The sequence below is a fragment of the Trichinella spiralis genome (genome assembly GCF_000181795.1).
Source record: "Trichinella spiralis strain ISS 195 chromosome Unknown Scfld2, whole genome shotgun sequence".
NCBI classification, from domain to species: domain Eukaryota; kingdom Metazoa; phylum Nematoda; class Enoplea; order Trichinellida; family Trichinellidae; genus Trichinella; species Trichinella spiralis.
The window spans coordinates 6,107,258-6,129,769 of NW_003526941.1; the positions used below are offsets into that span (position 1 = coordinate 6,107,258).

At 34.4% G+C, this 22,512-nt stretch overlaps 5 protein-coding genes across 5 annotated transcripts; 2 read left to right on the top strand and 3 right to left on the bottom strand.

The window, feature by feature from the left end:
* Nucleotides 1–872: 872 nt before the first annotated feature.
* Tsp_05966 (putative nuclear nucleic acid-binding protein C1D) lies at nucleotides 873–1,951 on the bottom strand. Its single transcript, XM_003380205.1, has 7 exons — nucleotides 1,939–1,951; nucleotides 1,611–1,665; nucleotides 1,439–1,580; nucleotides 1,315–1,381; nucleotides 1,209–1,264; nucleotides 1,018–1,152; nucleotides 873–956 (listed from the first exon to the last, which is right to left on the bottom strand). The coding sequence occupies exons 1-7, from the start codon at nucleotides 1,949–1,951 to the stop codon at nucleotides 873–875; spliced, it is 552 nt and encodes a 183-aa protein (XP_003380253.1).
* Nucleotides 1,952–2,065: 114 nt separating this feature from the next.
* Tsp_05965 (conserved hypothetical protein) lies at nucleotides 2,066–4,204 on the top strand. Its single transcript, XM_003380206.1, has 5 exons — nucleotides 2,066–2,491; nucleotides 3,129–3,217; nucleotides 3,353–3,479; nucleotides 3,686–3,881; nucleotides 3,942–4,204. The coding sequence occupies exons 1-5, from the start codon at nucleotides 2,066–2,068 to the stop codon at nucleotides 4,202–4,204; spliced, it is 1,101 nt and encodes a 366-aa protein (XP_003380254.1).
* Nucleotides 4,205–4,936: 732 nt separating this feature from the next.
* On the bottom strand, nucleotides 4,937–8,440 carry Tsp_05964 (hypothetical protein). The gene is made up of 3 exons (XM_003380207.1): nucleotides 8,368–8,440; nucleotides 5,875–6,054; nucleotides 4,937–5,184 (listed from the first exon to the last, which is right to left on the bottom strand). The coding sequence occupies exons 1-3, from the start codon at nucleotides 8,438–8,440 to the stop codon at nucleotides 4,937–4,939; spliced, it is 501 nt and encodes a 166-aa protein (XP_003380255.1).
* A 2,079-nt stretch (nucleotides 8,441–10,519) lies between these two features.
* Nucleotides 10,520–11,537, bottom strand: Tsp_05963 (conserved hypothetical protein). Its single transcript, XM_003380208.1, has 2 exons — nucleotides 11,322–11,537; nucleotides 10,520–10,633 (listed from the first exon to the last, which is right to left on the bottom strand). The coding sequence occupies exons 1-2, from the start codon at nucleotides 11,535–11,537 to the stop codon at nucleotides 10,520–10,522; spliced, it is 330 nt and encodes a 109-aa protein (XP_003380256.1).
* Nucleotides 11,538–18,756: 7,219 nt separating this feature from the next.
* Tsp_05962 (zinc finger protein) lies at nucleotides 18,757–22,147 on the top strand (the record flags this gene model as incomplete). Its single annotated transcript, XM_003380209.1, has 2 exons — nucleotides 18,757–19,033; nucleotides 21,792–22,147. Coding segments are annotated over 2 exons (603 nt in total), but the record flags the coding sequence as incomplete, so codon positions are not given.
* Nucleotides 22,148–22,512: the final 365 nt, after the last annotated feature.

Below are 22,512 nucleotides of genomic sequence, written 5' to 3' on the forward strand. Positions count from 1 at the left end.
CAGATAGATAGATGTGAATAAATATTTTTATTTTCTAACAAATTGAAACATGTAGGTTAAAAACACGTTGTTTGCATACTGTAGTGTATGAATGAGGAAGAAATGAAAAACTGTAAAAAAATGGGGAAACGGATTTCATCGGGGTTTTTATTTTCTTTGGTGAAGTTCAAAATTTTATTTTTTATGTTTTTTTTGTCATATTTGTTTGATATCACTTGCTAAAGGAAAAGCACCTGCTGCTGCTTGAACTGGATCCGCTTCACACAACGGCCACATGGTGCGGAAAAAGAAGCAACAAGCATGCGGAATTGAATATTCACCAACCATCGTAACGCATCCTGCTATCATAAAAACTGCAATCACTGGGGCTGCACCCGTTTTTGCAGTTGGTGTGCTAAAATTTAAAAAAAAACTTGCGAACCCAATAAATTAAAAAAAAAGCTTCCAATCTCATTATCGTATTTTATTTTATAAACGAGCGGAAAAATTACCCTTGGCAAGCTTAAAGAATCGTAAAAAATTTCAACAGATGAAGAAACAAATAAAAGAGCAAAATCATCCAAATGAAAAATTACTTCCAATACCAAAAGATACTGACTAGGAAATTATTCGTTACAAGCAAGATAATAAAATACAACGCAACATTTTTCATTTTTATATTCATTTATTTCAAAATTTTTTAATTTATACAACTCTAATGATTTAATTAAACTATGAAATGCGCATTTGTAAAGCTGTCTGTCATCTAAATATCACTCGGTGAACATGAAATCAAACAACTGCTTATTCATTATAGTGCTTTATTCATTTATTAATTATAGTGCTTTATTCATTTATTCATTATAGGACAATCGTAATGTTTCAGCAATTGTTCAATCTCCAGAAATTTCTTCAACTTTGCGAATCTTCTTCGGAACCGAACCGCTACATCCGGCATCTTCATCCTCTGCCGATATCTAAAAGAACCAAAAACTAAACCATCAAAGTATTCAACAATTAAAAGCTCATTAAATTTACCTGCTTCAAGGGTCGGCTTACCGGATTCCACAAAGCACTGCGCAACAATCGCTTGCATGCTTCTACATTCACTTTAGGCCGTTCGCCCCCCTCTTCCATTAATTTGATACTCTCGAAACGACCTTTGATGCGCAACTGAAAACCAATAAACATCATCTAACAGATAATTGAATATAAGCAATATCAATTACGAGATGATGTTTTAGCAATGAATTCGTCGGATCGATGCCCTTGCTCCTCATGAAAGCTAAAAAATAACAACTAAGAAAAAATTGAACAATGTCTTGGGATTTTTACATGCAAACAGTGAATTTATCATCCACTGCATTGTTAGCATTAATCGAATCTTCTCCAAAGGGTTAGCCTGAAACACACTTTGTGTGACAAAACGGAAAAAAGTAATGATTACCAACAGAATTACCGAATTCAAACGATCAGCAAAAGCAACTTTTTTAAGTTTCTTCACCATCTTTTTCACTTCTTTAATAGTGTTCACAATACTCAGGAGTTTTTCCAAACTTTCAACATTACACACTTCTGTTGACATCTTGATTCGAAACTTCCTGCAACTGATTATTATCTATTAAAAATACACCACACAAGCACAAAAGCCTTGCGTAGAATGCTTATGTTTCAACAGTTTGCATACTGTAAGAAAATTAGGAACAAATTTTTAATGATACATTTTTAATAAACAAAATTTCATGACAAATCAAATTTCATTCTACTGATGAATTCAATTGGAAAAACGCATCATTATTATTATTGACTATGCAAATAATATGAAAATATGAAAAACTACAACAATGTGCTTATCGTTTATTATAAAAGCTATTTTTTGTTCATAAATAAATTGAACATATATTAATTTTGAATTATTTTTGCGTCAACCTTTCATAGTTGTAATAAAAAAATTTAAACTTGAAGAGCACATTTTACTGTATAATCAGTATATGACTATACCGATAATGGCTGCTGTCTAATATAGTTCAGTCCTTACTGTACGTAAGAGTGGATTGAGTTGATTCATATTTGCAATTAGTTATTCATGAGTTCATTAGATGATGAAATAATTGAATGTGTTACTCCGGTAACTTCTGCAGATGACTGTAATTTGATCAAAGAAGAAGATTATTTGAATAATGACACTGAACAGAATATTATCAATAATGTGAAATTTGTGGAAAAATCTGCATTGGAAAATTCGACCGCAACCCAATCTGTGAAGTCCGACGGTGAGCTTCAGAAAGTGACTGAAAATGTAGAACCCACAGAAGACGAAGATGAAGATAGTTTTGGTGGTTTCGTAGCGGCAAGTTTCACTTCAGTTGGTCAAAATCACGTCGAATCGTCTGAAGCTGACAATTTCTCAGGATGTACAACATCACAAGTTGATGCAAATGAATGGGTTGACTTTTCAAGCGCTCCATTTCCTGCGCAACCGGTTCCTGTACAAGATTGTTGTTTGAATTTTGTAAGTGAAATTTTATTTTGAGCATTATAATTTTTGTTTCCACATTTTACATTTGCATTTTTGCCTGTTTATATTGAACTGTTGATTATGTCATCATTGAATTTTTGTCATTGGTTTGTTTCAACGTAAAATGACAGTCAACGCTTATTTATTTTCTTTTGACAGATGAGTAAATTTGCAATTTTGCACAGCTTCAGTGTGAACGTTTAAATCAAGTTTTTGCAATTTTGTACCAATTATTCGAAATTTAATTTTTTTTTAATTCTTAAATTGACAGCACACAGATGAAGAGAACAGTAAATTTGGCTAGAATATTCTTCACTGTTTACGGTGACAGATTAATTAGTTAATTGTTGTGAACTGATTAATTGAACTTTTAATTGTAAAAGTGATGATTTTCTGTTGTTCATGAATCATTTTTATGGTGATGTATTTTCAAACTTTTGTGGCAAATTAAACCGGTTGTTGATTGACCAAACTTGGTTTGAAGATTGATTTTTATTTGAATTTATAATTTGTTTTTCTGTAAAAATTTATAATTTAAAGATATGTTGAACGTTCAATTTGTGTACAACAATTAATTTGAAGTACATAATAAATACATATTTGTTGGCTTTATTTTGATATTTATTTGTAGACGTCGTTGACAAAGCAAATGCAGTCGGTTTTATCATGCGCGTTTCCTTCAAATTTTGATAAGAGTGACAATGTTGATTCTAGTAGGAAGTTGTTCAGATTGGCCCAAGTACTGGATGACGACCTAAAAGAATACGACGAAAACAGTTCCCATTTTTGGTAATTTAACTTTTTCATCTTAATACGTGTCATTTCAGATATATACTTTTTTTTCTTTTTTTTAAGTATAACTTCCAGAAATTTGTGGCATTCACTTCGAACGATAGAGGATGCCAATGCGTTAAATTATCGTTGGGCAAATTCGCTTTTGTACAATGTTTACTTGTCTGCGTTAGGGATGAATGTAACGCTTGTATGTTTTTTTAAATGGTTTTGTTTTTAAAAGTGTTTTTTTTTCGAGATTTAAAGTAATGACGTATTTTATTGTAATTGATCAACCGTGATATGATGTGTTGTTTAGAGTTTAAATAGAGGTGAATCGTGCGGTTTGTTAAATATATTTTATATATGTAATATGCATAATGAAGAAGAAAATTAATAAAGCAACATTAAATTTAGGCTCAATCTGCAAAGTCGAATCTACCTTTGTTCGCAACTCAGCTAACATCGTCTTCGTTAATTCCGGAGAAGCTTACATCTTCTGCTGCTGCAAGTTCTTTGACCTTTTCTTGTCAGAACAAAGTACCGGTATCTGAGACAGTTGATTTTGCAAGTTCTTCGCAAAATGGCGTTGATCAAATCAGTCTGTCTTCTGGTATGATTAATTGAAAAGGAAAAAAATTGATTTTTTTTCATTTTTGGCATAATTTTTAAGCAGCACCGTTCAATATTACTGCGGTAGATTTGGACATATTTTTGCGCGACAAAGAACCCGACAAGGGCGGTAAGGCTCCTTGGGAAGAGGATTTGGAATTGCTCGGTTTGGGTGATGTGAATTTGAAGGGGTCAAGTGATATGCAAAAATCTGCTGGTCATTCAGATTTCAAATTTGGCAACGGCAACGCGACAGGCTTGTCGAGCATAATCGATTCAAACAGTGCATCTTCTGTTTCGACTGTTAAAGATGTGAAGAAGTGATCTTCGCTGAGTATTATATAATTAATAATCATCGTGTAACGATAGCATGGAAAGGATTTTTGACTATCAGAAGAAAATGATGCACTAGCCGGTGCAATTGTTGTAGCTGAGGACCAAATGTTGTTGTTGTTGTTGTTTGTTCACTTTTACTTCATACATTGTTATGTTCAATTTTGAACAAGTAGCTCTAATGTTGCATATCGATTTATCCCGGTATATTGACGAGAAATGCCACGTTTCATTAGTGATGGCGATTGATTAAAATGGATGAATTGCAAAAAAGAAGCATTTGCTTGAAATGAAATGCACTTCATGATAAAGTTGTTTATGGAAATACAAAAATTGGCTTTTATTATTGCTCAAAGTACCTGTTTATTGTACGGGTCAATTTTCATGCTGTTGTAAGTTTTACAAAATACTACGACTACTTGAAGTGATGATGTTTCTAATTGTTTTATCCGAGAAGAAAGTACTTTTATGAAGAAATCAGCATCAATTCAACGTTATTATTTATTTATACGTAGTATTTTTGTACAGTTCAATATTAAAGAGAAAAAATGAAGATATAAAGTTAGCATTAACTGCATTATGCATGACCAAGCGGTAAGCAGCGGAGCGATGAACGATGGTGGTTAATATTAAATATTATTGTTGAATAGTGCATATTATACGTATTTTCATATGTTTGTTTGTTTTAAGCGAATTTTTTCTTTAAAATCCTGAAAATTTGGCTCAACCAATCAACCATGCACCGAAAACGAATGCAACCACAGAGCTGCAGAACAGTGAAGGCGACTGGCGTGCTTGGATTGCCAAATTGCAGCCGTCGGTGCTGCAAGTTTGCACGCAACCGCTGAAATAATGCTCGTCGAGTATAAAATGACCGCAGTGACTCATGCGCACAATTTCGGTATCTGCCGTCAACGACCCGCTGTCCATTGCACACGTACGTACGACGACGGAAAAATTGCGATTCGCAGCTGCAACACAATTTTCATGTACGCAATCATCGCGAACAAAATGCTACTTGACAATAAGTAAGTGTTTACTGTATTATAGTCAGTGCAATTCAAAAATGTTCAGTTTAAGTTGATTAGTGAATTTTAATTCCAAACGTATACTTTTTTTTAACTCTAAAATATACGAACGGATAGATTTTGCGTAAATGTTTTTTCTCTCAAGAATACTCATTTTCATTGAAATGAGAAAATCATCATGTTCTGATTTTCAAAAAATTTTTATTGATTTTTAATTTTGAATACTAGCTTTTATTATGAAAGTGTATCATTGAGGGAAGATTATTTGTTTGCTTTTCTTGTTCTCTTGCTGCAACTTGAATGTCTTTATTTTAAAGCAAAACTAGCAGAAATTGTCTAGTTGTTTTCGCTTGTTATATACTTTTTCGAAAAGAATGAAAACAATGAACAGCAGTTGTCTTTTATCAGTAGAAAATTTATTGAAAGTTGCAAAAAAGAGAAAATTCTTGAAAAGTTATTTGTATCTTTTATCTACTTTGTCAGCATATTATTTTATAATAATATACTAGACGCTGGTGTTTTATTATTCTATTTAAGCTTATGGAGTTGAGTTTTTAAATTTATAATGCATCATAACCCCACCCTTTCAACATCCCAAACACACACACACACACACACACAAGTACAACTTACTAGAAACACCGGAAACTTTGATGCAGTGGTCAGCGGGAAAATATCCCCGGCGATCCTTTCTGTAAGCCATACAGTCAGGTTGTAAATAATTCACTCCTGGATAGTCTGTATTGAACGTGTCCTCGCAGTATGGATCCGATCGATTTATCGAACTGCACACGTAGCATGTTAAGCAGAGACCTTTGAAATGGAAAAAAAGGAAGAAATTAGTTTAAATTGGCATAGAGAAAACAGGAAAATTAACATTCCCCCTTTTGCACTGTGCTTATTATATTATGAAAAGAAAAGAAAATGAAAAGAGGAAATATTATTATTTCATTTTTTTCAATTGATAAACTTTTCATTGTCGCTGTTCACATATACGAGGGGTAGTGACGCGTTAGCATAGGACGATTCATTCTTTCATCTTCTATTTTATAAATTTTCCCATTCACGCTGAGATTTGTGAATTTAATATTTTGCTCGTCGTCGATGATTCACAGCTTTTATGCAATACTATTATTTCATCTATTTATGATTATTTTAATTTCAATCGGTTTTTTGTGTATTATTTGATGATTTTTCGGTGTTGTGGAATTGGAATTTGTGAAAGGGTAATTTTAGTAAAATAATGTACAAAATCGATCGACTTGGCCTCCATTTTGACAATTCACATCTATAATATAGTTGTGACCAGGATTGTCGGTTTTTAATCAGGGTGATTAAAAATTGCCGCTTTTCTCCAACCTTGTTGTAATCAATATCGATCAATTTCTTTTTTACTACTCGAATACAAACGATAGCATCAGGGATGTTCTACTTCTACTTTATCTTCTTCTTCATTTTTGTGAATAGAAAGCACAAGCTTTTCTGCTGCTGCTGCTAATTTTGCCGGAAAGAGATGTATCGATTTGCGCGGCACTTGATTCCAGAAAGCAATAGCTAACCGGGCTTGTGCATTGGTTTTGCTTTTTCTTTCGTGATGTCACTTTCACTTCCTCTTTTTATTTATTTATATTTTTTTATTGATTGACTTACTGACTCACTGATTGATATAAATTCCTTTTTAAGGTGTGTTCATGGGGTTTGATGTTTTTTTTCACATTCATTTTTGAATTTTTCTCTTCTCTTCTAAAATACACACAACAATCTCGACGGATTTTCAAATTCAAAAAAAACAACTACAACACACACATAATAAGATTAAATGGGGGAAATTTGAAATATTTTTCACCAATTAACCCAATTGTTATTGGTGAGCTGCGTTTCTCGAGTCTACATGCTTCTTTTTTGTGCATGCATAATTGATTCATTTGTCATTTCATGAGGCAGCAACATTTTTTTCACGTTGTTTGATAAAAGTGAATCTTTCGTCGAAGGAAATAATGAACTAAACTTTCGTTGAGAAAAAAAGTAAATTCAGTTTCAAATTTTGTATCAACTCTTTTACAACGTCAGTCGATTTTATTATTTATTATACAAGTGAAAAAAATGTGCTCATACGATGCTTCTTCTTCTTCTTCTTCTTCTCACATCAAGTGGTTCGTTTTCACGCTCAAATGAAAGTGAACTTGAGGCCAAATCGATTCGTGACATGGGATATAGCTTTGGATAATTTTATTTATTTATTTATTATTATTTATATTTCCAATGAATTCCAATGTTTGAAGCGAATGTTCATGCTTGCTTGATTGCTATTTCTGGCGGTGATTTCGTAAATGATCAACAACAAACAAATTAATAAAATATCGATTTTGCCATTTGAAAATTTCATAATAATAATAATAAGAATATATTTGTAAAATTGACATCTTGATAAATAATTTTTCCAATCAATATATAGAATGATGAAAATAATTTTCCCTCTTGTCTGATTTTCTCGGTCAAATGTTGTCGTTTATTATTTTATGAACAAGTTGAAAAAATTTCACTCGCATTTCGCAGCATAGTCGACACACGTATAGTAGAAGTATCCATTCACTATTGCTGGTGATGAGTGATATTTTTGTCAGTTTAAATTATCCTACTTGTGTACAGAATGTGTACATTCGCGCTCTTAGTTGGAAAAGGAAAATTGTTCAATCCGCCGGATCAAGTGTCCCATTGGAAGCGACACGTGACTTGAACATTTGAACGGTGCTAATTACAAACTTGCAAGGTTTGCATGCGGGCGGCTTTGATCGATCGATCGGAGCTTTGTTTATCTTGTTATAAGCTGGGAAACAAGTGCAAAAGAGGTCGAATGGATAATTGAAAAGAATAATTTTTGTAAATGCCACAGTTTGAAAATGAAAGAAGAAAAAAGTTTATATAAAAAGATTTGCAGTGAAGAAAAGGATTTTCTGCCGAGGTGCTTGTTGTTGTTGTTTTTTTTTGTCTGCATGATTTGAAATGATCCATCAAAAAGCAGAAAATATTGTACAGAAAGACAATTTCCATAACACACAAGCACAGTGAGTGGGATCAACAGCGGGGAAAATGATTATTATGTAAAAAATATTAATGTGAATTTACCTGCGGGTAAGAGAAGAAGCACGGCAGTGACGAGAACGACGCTCAACGAGCTTCTTTGTACAATCCATCCCATACTATTTTTTTGTCAACCTTGGCAATGGTCTTCTGAATCCCATAGCAGTGAACGATTGGAACTGCTGGCAGGGCGTGGACAAAGCAGAAATACAGAGAAAGAGACAGAGGTGTGTTGTGTTTTGATCTTCTTTGTTCGATTTCAAACCTAGCTGCTGTGTGGAAAGCTGAAGAAGCAGCAGCAATAAGCAGCAGCAGCAGCAGCAGCAGCAGCAATAAGCAGCAGCAGTAGCAGCAATGGCAACTGCAGCCAGCAGCAATAAGCAGCAGCAGTTGGTCAAAAGGCGGCAGTCAGATAGACTTTTACAACCTAAAGAACCGCCTATCTCTCTTTCTCTATTGGAGCATGAATACTTTTCAGCACAATCTATACTGAACGGACGAGACGATAACGAGGCAGACGAACAGACGATCGAATCTTATGCCAAGCTAGAATCATCATCATCACTATAATAATAATAATAATAATAATAATAATAATAATAATCATGATCATCGTTTGCAAGATGAACTTGTTGTCAGAATTACTAAAAGCGGCGGCAATCTGTTCGTTCGTTCGTTTATCGTTGAACAATGCAACGGTCTTTTGTCATCGATTGACCACCACAAAGCACAAGGTGCTGCTGAACAATGCGCTTGGTCACTACTGTCTTGACCAGTTGTCCAGAAGCTCAGCATCTCTACTGATGCTATTTATCAGAACATAGCTTGATTTAAGATTAACTCGCAAACAAACAATTTATAGCTAGATGATATTCTATTTTCCGGTTCAGTTAGCTGTGTACTTTTACTTAACGGCTGAGATCGGCTAATAAAATTATTTCCTCATCTCTTCCTTTCTCTTATCAATCATATTTCACTTTCATGTACTGGATGAGAAAATTATTTGACTTTTTTTCTCTTTTCACTTTAAACTATAATCAATTTTATTAGATGCTTTATCACTGAACGTAAACGAATTTAATGTGTTGTTTGTTGTTGTTGTTGTGTGGTCACGTTGTGATTTTTTTTTCTCAACCTTAACAAAGTTGCGCCGAATGTTGTTGCAGGATATCCAGTTTATTCAGAATTGCTTCTTCAGATGCTTTCACAGAAAATAAAACCAGAAAAAAAAGAGGCTATTCAAATCAGGGGAATTATATACTTCGAGTGAGTTGTTAGTTTTCGTTTTTGCGGTTATTTCTTCGATGTTAATGATGGGCTTGTTGAGGAAATAACGAACGAATTGCGGTTCTGTTGCTGCATTCTATCACTTTATTGTAATGGCTTGATGTGTGTTTTATTAATTAATTTTTTCTTTTCTCGTCAAATCGAAAGTCTGTTGTCAACTGTATTTTATTCTCCTTTATTCAACTCTGTCTTCAAAGTTTTCCAGTGGATATGTTTCGTTAAGCGCTTCATTGTTTCGTGTTAGCTTCTGTTCAAAATGCATAAAATTTTATTACAATTTATGAATAATCATTTCGAAAATTACATTGATTTTTCACTTCTTTTCATAAATATTGTAAATTGTTTCCTCCTGCGTTGTAGCACCAATCACTCGTACAGACAAAGAGGAGGACGTTTTGCGTGTGCAAACACAAACGCCAACGAACACATCTAGCTAACTTGTTTAATGCTTGAAAAGTTATTGAAAAAAAAAGAATTTTTTTTCATCAAAAAAATTTCACAAATTCACATTCATTTTCATCATGTTCGATATTTTTTATCGATTTTAGTCGAATGGTATTTGGTATTTAAATAAATTTTTTTGCAAATTTGAAAAGCAGGTTCTTTTGAAAAATTTATTCGATATTTCAAAGTATTTTGTTGTTTAATTTTTATGTTAATTATTTAAATGTATTTTAAATTAAGAATTTTTTTTAATTTACGGCTCAAACTTAAGATTTTGTTTAAAATTGTGGCATGTTTTAATTTATACAGAATGCCAGTACCGGATTTGGAATTTGCAAGTATTACATCTCTACTGTATTAAGATTCTGTTACAAAGTTGAGAATTAAATTTTGCATAGTTAACAGTTGCTTTGGTTTTTTTCTTATTAAATCATATTTTTTAATGTGATGATGAATTAGCAGCTTTTCAGTAGAACAAAGAATCCAAATTGATTGTTAACCAAAATGCGATAACAGAGCAGGTCTTCAGATAAGGAGCGTAGAATAAGATGAAATAGACGGTGGGATAAGATGAAAGGTTCTGAATATTGAGGTTTTAAAATCAAATATATTAGCAGCAGTTGATTCGACTGTTGTCAATAGCTGATGAATCAGAAGTGTATCAGTTTGTGAGATTGTTGTTTCTAAAGGCCCATCTGCGAAGCTGTGCGCATATTGTCATGTGTGTGTATGTATGTAATAAGTTGTTCAACTCATCAGAAGCCTAATCTTACATTTCAGTGTCGGTTTCAGTAAATTGTAATACCGTCATAATTGCATTTGCTAGCGGTCAAAGTGGATTAGTAATTGATGTACAGACAGTGTAAAGAAACGCATCGGTCCAGGATGATCGACTGATGCGACAAAATGCAGCAGTTTTTAACAATGACAACTACTTTGGTAAAATTAACTGCAAAAAATAATATGTAAAATTTTAAGGAATGTGATTTAATAATGATAATAATAATAATAAGGAGAGAACTGATTAAGTAAGAAATATTGCAAATAGAGATTGGTATACAAAACTAATATAAAAGTAATTAATAATAATAAAAGAATACGAATGGTGATTTTTTAAATGTCATTTGATGATGATTAACAAAGGGAAACATTTTCAAAGGAGCAAAATGTATATATTTATATATTTTGATTAAAATTCAGTACAAAATGCAACCATTCACGAGCTTGTCATTGTTAAATGGCCAAGTCCCAAATGATTGGAAACATACCGCGTAATCGAGTGAATCTATCACGGTGAAAATTGATTCTGCTTCACAATTGTAATGCGCTTTTGCGCCATCCATTTTGACTGTTAATTGACGACGAAAATGAAACTTTGCAACGTCAGATTTCAATTTGACGCCTGTGCGCCAAATAAGCCTTTTCAATACAATAATCAAATTTTTCACTTTCTTACTGTTTATAAATACCGATATTTTGTACATAAATTTGCATATTAGGGAATTATTGATACAAGTAATTGTTGTGCTGTTGAATTTTGATTTGCTTTTTCTTTTTGTTTTAGACAAACGAAAAAAAAGATAATCAAAATTCAAACAGATCAACCTTACAAGTAACAGTGATCACAACGACGACAGTGCATTGGATATTTCTAGCTTTCACAATGTTAGGCGCGTGCAGTTGGAAAATTTCCTCATCGAATGATGAAGAATTAATTTATTTTCAAGAAATTGATAAATGACGGTTACTTGCTTGAATTGCATTCAACGAAAATGTCTACAACAAATCCCAACAAGCTATATTATAAAGTTTGTCTTTTTGTCTCAGGGATTTTTTTGCTTTGCATAAACTCTGGCATGAAAATGTCGTTTGAAAAGTTGGCGTGGGATTGGCATTTTTATTTGCAGTGCTGTCAATCTATCCTTATCCTGTCTGTAAATGACCACCGCTGATGACATGGTACTTGGATCAAAAGTGGTGGAGAAGTTTTGATCTGATTGACGTAACACCAATCGTGTCGACAATGACGACAAAGCGAGCAGAAATCACGCGTAGCTCACTGTGAAATTCGACTTCAAAAATAACCCACATTCAAGGTGAAATCGATGAATTGAATATGTTGCAAAATTTGCATGCATATTTATGATAATTCATTGATGAAACGTAAGTGAAACTGCTTCATTTGCGCATGTGATCTTATTAAATTTTAAACAGTTGACAGATCAACAGCGTGATTTGAAAAAGTAATCATGAATGTTGTTTTTTTTATTTGTTAATAATTTTTTTAAATGAAATTATTCAATTTAGGAAAAATAAGTGAAATTCAGAAAGAAGAAGAAGAAGAAAAAAAATACAAACTTCAATTTTAACAATTATTTGTAAATGGTTTGTATAAACTGGTTATATAAATATTTAAGTCGATTTTCTAATTTATGTAAAAGTAATTGGCTTGGCTCCCCTCTGGTAATTTACTTGATTAAATCAAATTGTTACAGTACTTTTAGGTGTTCACAAACACTTCTTGCTGGCGGCTACCGATGAAGCTGGCAATGAAAAGATTGCACCTGGCCAAAATGGGCTTTCGTTCGTTGATATGGATTTTGCTAGCTTTTTCATAGGCAATTTCCATCACCTTGTTTCACCTTCCGGCATTGGGCAGTTCTTTCGACAAAGTTGTTAAAGATTTTATAATTTATCTTGGGAAATGAAGAAATAAAAAAAGATTTAAATTTGAAAAAATTGTACATTTATATCATGTGCAAACAATTTATTGAAAATTAATCGAGCCAGATGAATTCAAGCAACTTGACGTAGGTGGTTTGATTTATTGGCATTGAAAATTTGCATAGAAAATGTTAAATGTGAAGAAAGCGGGCGACAATTTTTCGAACCCTTTTTCTTTTAATTTATAATACAGATCAAATTTGCCTATTTTCAATATTCACACGAACAATACAAAAGTTATTATTTAAATAATAATTGAAAATTTACGTTGTACAATGATAATAATAGTAATACTGTTAAGTTGGGCGCACGGGCGTGCTTTCATCAAAACAAGTTTCAATTCATTTATTTAACATTAATTAATTAATTAATTTTGCAATTGTATATTTTCTTTTCAAATCAACTTATTAGAGCTGTTGTGAAATTTCAAATATGATTTCTTTGCTAGAGAAAGAAAATTTCCCATTTCAACTTCCGTTCAATCTTTTTGCGCATTGCTGAAGAAGCAGAGGACAGGTTTATGCAAATTTTTTACAAATCAATTTTCGCACCTTTCAGTTAACTGAGACAGTTTCAGTTTGGATCAGTGGCCGATTGGTGATGGCACTGAGTAAAGCAACAGAGAAGATGGAAGAAGCATCAGTTGGCATTTAACAAAATTATGGGACGGCAGTTCACTGAAATGATTTGAAAAATGTTTTGGTAAGTGGACATATTGTATATTTTTAATAATTAATAAATTGAAAAATTGAAATCAACATTAATTCTATTTGAATATTTTTCTTCCTTTTTCACGTTGTTGTTTGTACAATTGTTGTGGCATTTTTTCACTTTGTCGATAGCAGAGAAAAAAGCAATCAGAGAAGATGAATGAGATGGAAATTGTAAATAGCAGGAAATTTGCAAGCTTGGAAATCCCATTTTCAATATTTATTTGAAACAATTAATGGTCGTCAGCGGGGGGTGGGGTAAAAGGAGGTGGAGGGGGAGGGGGAGGAGGAGCTGAAGGAAGGACAGTGGATGGATGGATGGATGGATGGGTGTGGAGTGCGGTGCGGTGAAGATTGATCACAGAAGCTACAACAACGATCGTATTACATTGGCGGTCGATCCGAGAACGCGTCCCAAGAACGGATTAGTCAAATCAGGGGGGAGCGTTGACAAGATGATTGACGGGCACCGCTTTTGGCTAGGCTGACCAAGCAAGAGCCGCTCGGTTTGGGGTAAATGAAAGCGCGTTGACACGTTGTTGTGTTGAATCAAGTGGCCGGTCGGTCAGACCGCTTTCACAAGCAAATGCAATTAGCTGTCGAAATTAGCGCTAGCCGCCAAGATGTGCCGTCAAGAGGCATTTCGTGATTAAATGCCGCGCGCTTCCAACACCAACACCTTGCTCAAGCTGAAATTTTATTATCCGTATGAAAATAATGATTACGGCCGTCTCTGATTACAGTATGCATTTTAAGACCGGCCAACCAATCGATCACATTGAACAAGAAGAGATTTTTTCTTTACCACCAGCAAGCAAGCAACAAGAGCGATGTTGCCGGTCGACGAACGAACGCACCGACGGACAGCAGCTAATTAGCATTCACTATTCGCGTGTGTATTCGAATTTCATTTGCAAATTTCAGCCAACCAACCCACCAATCAACCAACAGTCGAAAAAGTACTGCTTGAAAATATTGAAATATAATGCAGTTGTTTATTATAAATTCAGAAAAAAAACAAATGAAACTGTTGGTGGTCATTTGAATTAGCTTGAAAATAGCTTGATTAGACAACAGCAGCGAAGAGTTAGTCTTCCGGATTCAAGGAACAATTCAATGATCCTCTTTACCAAACAAGTGGATGTTCAAATTGATTTTTAATATTATTTATTTGTAAAGTGATCGCTTGAATAGTGCCATTTTACGTGTAAAAAGTGTTTGTGTTTCTTTCAATGTGAACAGCAGTTGGAAATAAATTGAACTCATTTCGATTTGTTGAATATGAAAAAGATAAAAAAAAATTTTCTTGAATCCAATAATAAAAAATATTATGAATTCTTGCCGAAAGGAAGCAATGAAAATGACCGTTAAACATTAATGTCGACTTCTGTTATATTATCCCAAAGGCAGGTACGTCTTGCCCGAAACTATATTGATTTGGAAAATTCCAAATTTTCCACCTTTTCCGATATCACTTTTCAACGGGATATCTTGAGTAAAGTCGAGTAAAGCTTTCAGAAGTTGGTGAAAGTATTTGAAAGCTAATATCGGTGTATGTGTATGAGAAGAGGAAAGAATTATTATGCTCTGGTGTAAATCAGAGTGTGAAGAACACGACCAACGTGGCACGGTAATATTGTCATCGACAATCGGCAGAAGATCACGGTAGAATGTGCACCGACGTCAATTGATTCCCCTTGGGCATTTGACCGTCCATAATTTGCTTTTAACCAAAAAATTCTTTCCGTGCTCGTTGTCTCCGTTGAATTCACAGTACATGCGCATACAGAGAATTTGTTGTACCAGCTCGAGTTGTGCTGTTGTTGTTAATCGTCGGTGGCATATGTTGAAGTGTTGTTGGAAAATTTTAAACCACTTCCACTTTGTCACGTTGCACACTAATCCTCTGAGACTTGTAAACGTAAAACAGAACTTCACTAATCAAGAGATGAGTGTAAGTTTTAAATCATTCACATTCATTTTATCATCCTGATCACAACGGTCAACACATTGAGAAATTGAACAAAACAATTTGCATATGATAATTCTAAACACTATGTGTTTGTTCAGTGGGCTTGGTTGTTGTACTGTGTTTGGATGCATCAGCGAAACAATTAAACTTTTATTTAACAAAAAAAGAGATACCTCTTTGAAAAATGAATTTCATCAAAATTTGATTGCAGCAAGTACTTTTGAGTTTTTTATTTTGAAACATTAAACAATATATATTCAGTAAAAAAATATCCTTCACCTATACTATAGATACATATATGGAAACAGTGAAATTATTTGAGAATTGTTTAAAAGCTTGACAGGAAAGCATCATCAATTGAATTTACGATTCATAATGAAGCAATCATCCTGAACTAATAGTTCAATACGAAACAATAGATTATGGCAATAAGCTTTAAAAGAAGATATTCAAGCAGCAAAGCGTGAAAAATCTTTTCCGAGTAGAAATTATTTTATTGGTGTTTGCAATAAATTTGACATTCAACCAACTGTTTTTGCCAAGACGAAATAATTCGCAGGCAACTAACTGATTTTCAGCATCTTGTCAAAAATTCTGTGCTTCAACTATTCTGCTTTATTTATGGTGTTCAACTGTCAACATTTTAAACTTTTTTCACACAACATTTTCTTTTTTATTCAACTTGTTGCACCATACAAATTGTTGTTGTTGTTGCTGTTCATGATTGTGTAGCATTGCAATTTTGCTAAAGTAAGCACATTCAAACATTCAATTTATTTCATCTAAACTGCTCATTATTAATTGCACAACTTAACGGCTGAAAGGTTAGACTTTTATCAGGCAAAATAGAAGTGGTTCAAATTTTTAATAACGGCAATAATTTTAAAACAAATATAAACTATCAGAAAACGCAAATTAACATATTTTATTTATTGGCAAGTGTTTTGAAAAGGTCATTCATTCATTCAAGTTCTACACACTTTGGGAATTCATTTTCATTTATTCACAATTTATGACTGTCTTCGGCGTTTTGATTGTACTGCTTGAAGAGTATTTTCATTTCATCTGTATTTTTAAATTCAAATTGACATTTAATTATACTGCTCTGACATGCAGCAGAACTTCTTATTATCATTTTTAGGCAACTGAACTTTTCCATGTTGTTTAAGTTGATCATACGCAGCCGATTTGCTTTTTCTTTTATTAAAAATGATATTGATAAAATGAAAATTATATCGAAAGAAATATTCAATAAAGCAAAATCCTAAGCAAAGCATGGAACAACAAAATTCGAAAAACATTTCAATGAATAACCATTATTTAATAATATACCAATTTATGAATATGAATTTTTTTTATAGAGATGACCTGTATTTTTTCTTTCTTAATTGAAAATTACTGGAAATCTGTCTACTATATGTCTACTTTTGAGCTATGCTGCAAGTATGCAGTCGGTGGAGACGTTTTGGTTGGGTAAGAATGATATCTGTTCCAATTTAAATTAAAAACCATTTAATCTTATCTTAGCTTATCAATTGCATGCAATCACTGTCGACCCTTCTTTTTCTAGTCACAGTAGTGAAACCAAAAGATCTAAACAAGTATCGCCTGAACAGTTTTACATGATAATGAGGTTTAAATTAATAATAATAAACTGGACCAAATAAATGGACAAAAATCACTTCTCTGTGTCATTATCATTTCAAGAAATCATTATCAAATGGAACATGTCTTCTGCAGTGGTTATAGAGTACCTGTTTTAGACCAGATCGCAAATGGTCAGTAAATTCATCACATTTATTATGATGAATAGTGTTTATTATGAAAAAAAATTATGCTACGTTACGTTATGCAGACATTAATCTGCATTCTGGTGTAATTGACAAAGGTTTTTCAATAACAGAAACCGCATGTTACGAATGTACGTACAACTATGGTCAGTTAGTGAATTATTCATTAAGGCAGTTATCATCATGGTTTGCAGTTTTCAAATTTTTTGACAGTTGTAGCGTTGGAAAATGAAATTTTTACGCAAATGAACAACTATGCAAATGTTTCATGTTCACGGCAAACATTTATACAAGATTGCGTTCTACATTCGAACGTTTAATTGAAATATGATCCCATTAAGCATAATTTTGAATAATTTCGAGTGCTTGAAGAAATGAGATTGCATGACGTTGAAAGTTAAATCTACATACAGCACTGTTTAGTGGCGAAAAGGGCAAACCAGAACAAACAAACAAGTCAATTTAATTAGCCCTTAACATAATCTGATGAAAGAGTGACTTGAATTTAAAAAAAAGATTTCAGAAATCGAAAACAAAAGAAACAATGAAAATCAAAAATTTCCTGGTGTGTTTTGTAACCAGAGTCGACGAGAGGGCCTTGATCGAATCTTTTCCTAGCTCAGCTGCAATCACGCCGGTGTCGATCTAACCAGATATAATGGTCCAGATGCGTCTGGTCTCACAGATATCACGCACCGACGTTCATTGGCCGACACCATCGTCGGTCCCGCCCACCACGACAACGCTGATTGGCAGCGCCCGGCCAAATCCATGCCCGTCACGATTAAGCGTCTAGAAAGTTTTCTAGCTGACAGCAGAGCAGTATCAAACAAACGAACGGTTCCGCTCGTCTAGCTTGTAATAATAGCGGTAATTGCACAGAGAAGCATGAACAAAAATAACAAAGCAACAAGCTACCGCATAAGCGCTTTACTAGAGCAAGATGGCAATGGTTCGGGTGGATCCACTGTTCAACGAAATGGGCACTCGTCTTTGCATGTTCTATCCAACGGTGACAACAAGCAGCATTCAGTTTGGCCAACGTCCACTTTGCCTACCACGCTCAGCCCGCTCGGATCGCTCTGGAATGCCTGGCAGTTTCAAAGTCATCTAATCAATCTCATCACTTATCAACGTCTGTCGTGGTATTTGCAGCATTACAGTCAGCAACAGCAACACACACAACAACAACAGCAGCAGCAACAACAACAACAACAGCAACAACAACAGTTTATTATAACAAAAGAACATCCAACAGTAACATCCACAGCAGAAATGACAATGGGATCAACACTGTCTGCGTCAAACCAGAGTTCACTTAGTGCTTTGCTGTATCCCGAAAGTTGGGCTAGTTCATCTGGTGATCTTTTTTCCTGTGTACGCTGCCAAAAGTGGTTCAACACTTCTCATGGTCTTGAGGTAAGTATCCAGATTAGCTTTTCAACTTTCAGCAGCAGCAACGACAGCAACAACAAAAATGAACTGAATTTACTACTATCTATCTCAGGTGCACGTGAGAAGAGCTCACGCAGGTCGGAAGCCGTTTGCTTGTGAAAAATGCAACAAGACATTTGGCCACGAAATTAGTCTCACGCAACATCGCAGTACGCATGCAAATGAAAAAGCGTTCGAATGTTCCCAATGTGGCAAAGTTTTCAAACGATCATCCACTTTGAGCACTCATCTGATGATCCACACCGACACCAGACCCTACGCCTGCCCCTATTGCGACAAACGATTCCACCAAAAGTCTGACATGAAAAAGCACACCTACATCCACACGGGTAATGATTCATTTTGTTCGTACTGTAATGGTGAGCTTCTTCCTCTTCGAATGAGCTTTTCTGTCGTTTTCTTTTCATCTCATTTCTAATCATCCGTGTTCTCGATTTTCCTCACAGACTTGTGACTATTCTCAGCTTATAAATTTACTAGCTCAATCACGGTAGGTGACCACGAATCGCCGGCACTTTCCGAAATGAATCTGCGCGCGCTTGTCTTGTCATTCCGGCCGGCGCTCTGTGATTATTCATTAATGGTAGTGCAATCACGTTGTCGGTTGACGTTAACGCGTCAACGACCATGCGCATTTGCTTGCCATCTATTTGCACGCAAAAGCAGATTTTACCTACGTCCAGAGCAGCTTTTTGTTCGTCGTTGCACTTGTTCCCAGAAGTGCCGATATCACTAATTGGACGTGGACATTGGTCAGCATGACACTTCCAATCTGTGTTTCTTCCAACACGGATGCTGACAATTAAAAATTAATATTAATATGCAAAAGATATGCATGTTCACAAGCAATGTCAGGCAGTGTCGATCCAGTTGACCAACCATCTGCGTTGGGAATGTTGGGGGGGGGGGTTATTTGCCAGAAAGCTTTCCACAGCTCATCGGCTCATCTGCGGACAAAACTTTACAAAGAAACGCTTTCACTTTCACTTTTAAAACAATCGAAATTTTCAAAAACGTTTTTAATTTCATAATTTCACCATACATTCAATTCAATTGAATTCAATTCATTTCAATTCAAATCAAATTAATCGAAAATATCAAGCACTTTGACATTTGGGAAAACTGATTCCAAAAATGAAAAAAAAAACGATCATCCATCTATCCACTGTTTCCTTTCGGTGCTTTCAACTGGTAGCTTCGCAGCTTGTTCACAAGAAAAATTTTACACATTTTCAGCAAGTGTTTCTCAATTGAAGAAGAATAATTTTTTACGGTGGGAAAGTTCGTTTGCCATCTGTTGTTGCAAGTTACAATTCACATTTATTTTCTTTGTTCACGCAATAGCAAGCAGTATGAAATGATTTTTCAAACTCTTTGACAGCTCACTATTTTTTTTTCCAAAAATTTGCTTTGCTTCAACACTTCATTTTTCCAAGCGAAGATGTAGAAATAGCGGGGGGAATTCTTTTTTTTTTTTGAAAAATATAATTGAAAGCAATTGATTGAACAGCACATAATCTATTTCAGACAAACAACAATTTAAAAGTAAATATATGAAAAATTAGCTTTTCCCACAGGTCAGAACCTACAGGTAGTTGTTTGTAACTTCTTTTGATCAGTGATTCATCAAATTGAAACGATCAAGCGAGTGATTTATTATTATTTAAAAAAATAATAATAAGTATTTTTCATTTTTTGTTTTTCTTTTCTTGATTGATATTAATTTTCATTTTTTTTCCATATCATTAGCTGTAGACAAAAGTTGAAAGAGAATTGCATAAAAAGAGTGCAATTTATTTAATTTGACGAAGGCCATTTTTGAAATTAGACTGCAACCTGCTCAAAATGCAATTCTTCATGAATATGAATTTGTAAAAGTAACCATTTGATTGAGCTACTGTGATAATGTTATGAACACGTAAAGGCCTTGTTCTACATAGCATTCAACAAGCACTTTCAAAAGCCGTGCACTTGTGTTTCACGCATTCTTTAATGTGCATAAATTGCAATTGTGATGATTATGATAACTGTTGACGCGATTGATCATTGTTGCACACGGACTTCTTCATCATCATCATCATCCAATAATATTAGCATCGGTCAGTAGAAAACACAAGCCAACATGGAGAATAGCTAATTCAGCGAGCCATGAACTCAACGCAGTGGATCTTCCATTTCACAATTGTGATTATTGCAGTACAACGGATTCAAAACTCACGCAAATCTTGCCGCCAGGGGATTTCAGCTCCACTGGCATTGATAGGCTAAATCAATGGATAGTTTGAAAAATCAAAGTCGAAACAGTGCTCCTCTTTCAACGCGTTAATAGTAATAGTAATAGTAGCAGTTGTAGTTGTGTAGTAGCCGCAGCAGCCCTAGTCAATCGACAAAAACACTGGCCGCCTTTTCACTTAACTAACAGCAGATTGTTCAAATTTTCTCCTGTCAAAGATTTATGTCATATCAAATATTTCAACTAATTGACAGACAGTCTGTGTCTATCTTGCATGCAGACAGCAAAATTAAATATAGAAATACTGATAGCTATTTTTTTTTTCGTTGCTTGTTTATTTCTGAAAATGCTTGTTTGTGCATTTTCAGAAATGCAAATTCAACATTATTCCAATATTGCGCAAGTGCTTTTCTTTTTTTTATTTTTGTTAAATGATTTTGCTTATTAAAAATACAATTTTAAAACAATGCAAACAAATAAATGTATAAATGACACTGTGCAAATAGATCGTTTGTTTATTGCTTTTAAAAAGCGATAATCAATCGACAGATGTGAGTGATGTTGAGCAATGTTTTAATAATGATGATGAGGCAAAAATGCAAATCAATCTATTGCAGCAGCAATTTCAAATAACCGTTGAATGATGTTTTGCTTATTAGCTTTTTCTCTTCGTTTGTTGTCCATGTTTGCATATTCACTCATAGATATGATAATAATAATAATCAAAAGTTATCAACTTTAACAGAACAATATGTAATATTTATTTGACAATTTTGCACAATTAAAGTGGATATGTTTTGTTTTTTTTTCTCAACGGAAACTGCATTTTGTAACCAAAAAATTATTCCATTTAGGAGAAAAACCGCACAAGTGTAAAATTTGCGGTAAAGCGTTCAGCCAGTCGTCCAACTTGATCACGCACACTCGCAAGCACACGGGCCTGAAGCCATTCGTCTGCGGACTTTGTGGCCGTGCCTTTCAACGCAAAGTCGACTTCAGACGTCACGAAGATAGCCATCACCAAAGCCTCACCAGTTCGGATGCAGCCCAACAGCAACAACAACCGAGCAGACAAGCCGGCGCCGGGAACAAATTTTCCATGTTCAATTTCGGTTCCACCTACGTGACCAGCACCGTTTCGCCTACGCTGACCAACCATCCCAACCAGCAGTTTCATTTCAACACCAAACAGCAGCACCAAGCGAGCTGATCAGCAGCTAGCTAGCTTGAAGTTGAAATTTTCATGTCCAGATGCAGCACTAGCAACAGCAACAACAACAGCAATAGCAGCAGCAGCAGTAGCGGCGGCGTTGTTTTGGCAAAGCGAAACTTTTCCGGTCCAATGATGTAGAGGTGTACAAAAACGAGTTTATGCTTTTTCTTCTCGAAGCAACCGGATATCCGGCTGAAATTGGCTTTTTGCTTCAACACCTAGAACCTAGTCGTACTGAGTGGACGGACAGACGGACCTTCATCATTCAAGCTGTTGAATTGAGAATCAATTTCAAAATGACAAAACGGAAACGTGCATGAAATTTATAACAGAACATATCTTCCTTCGACTGCTTTCTCACC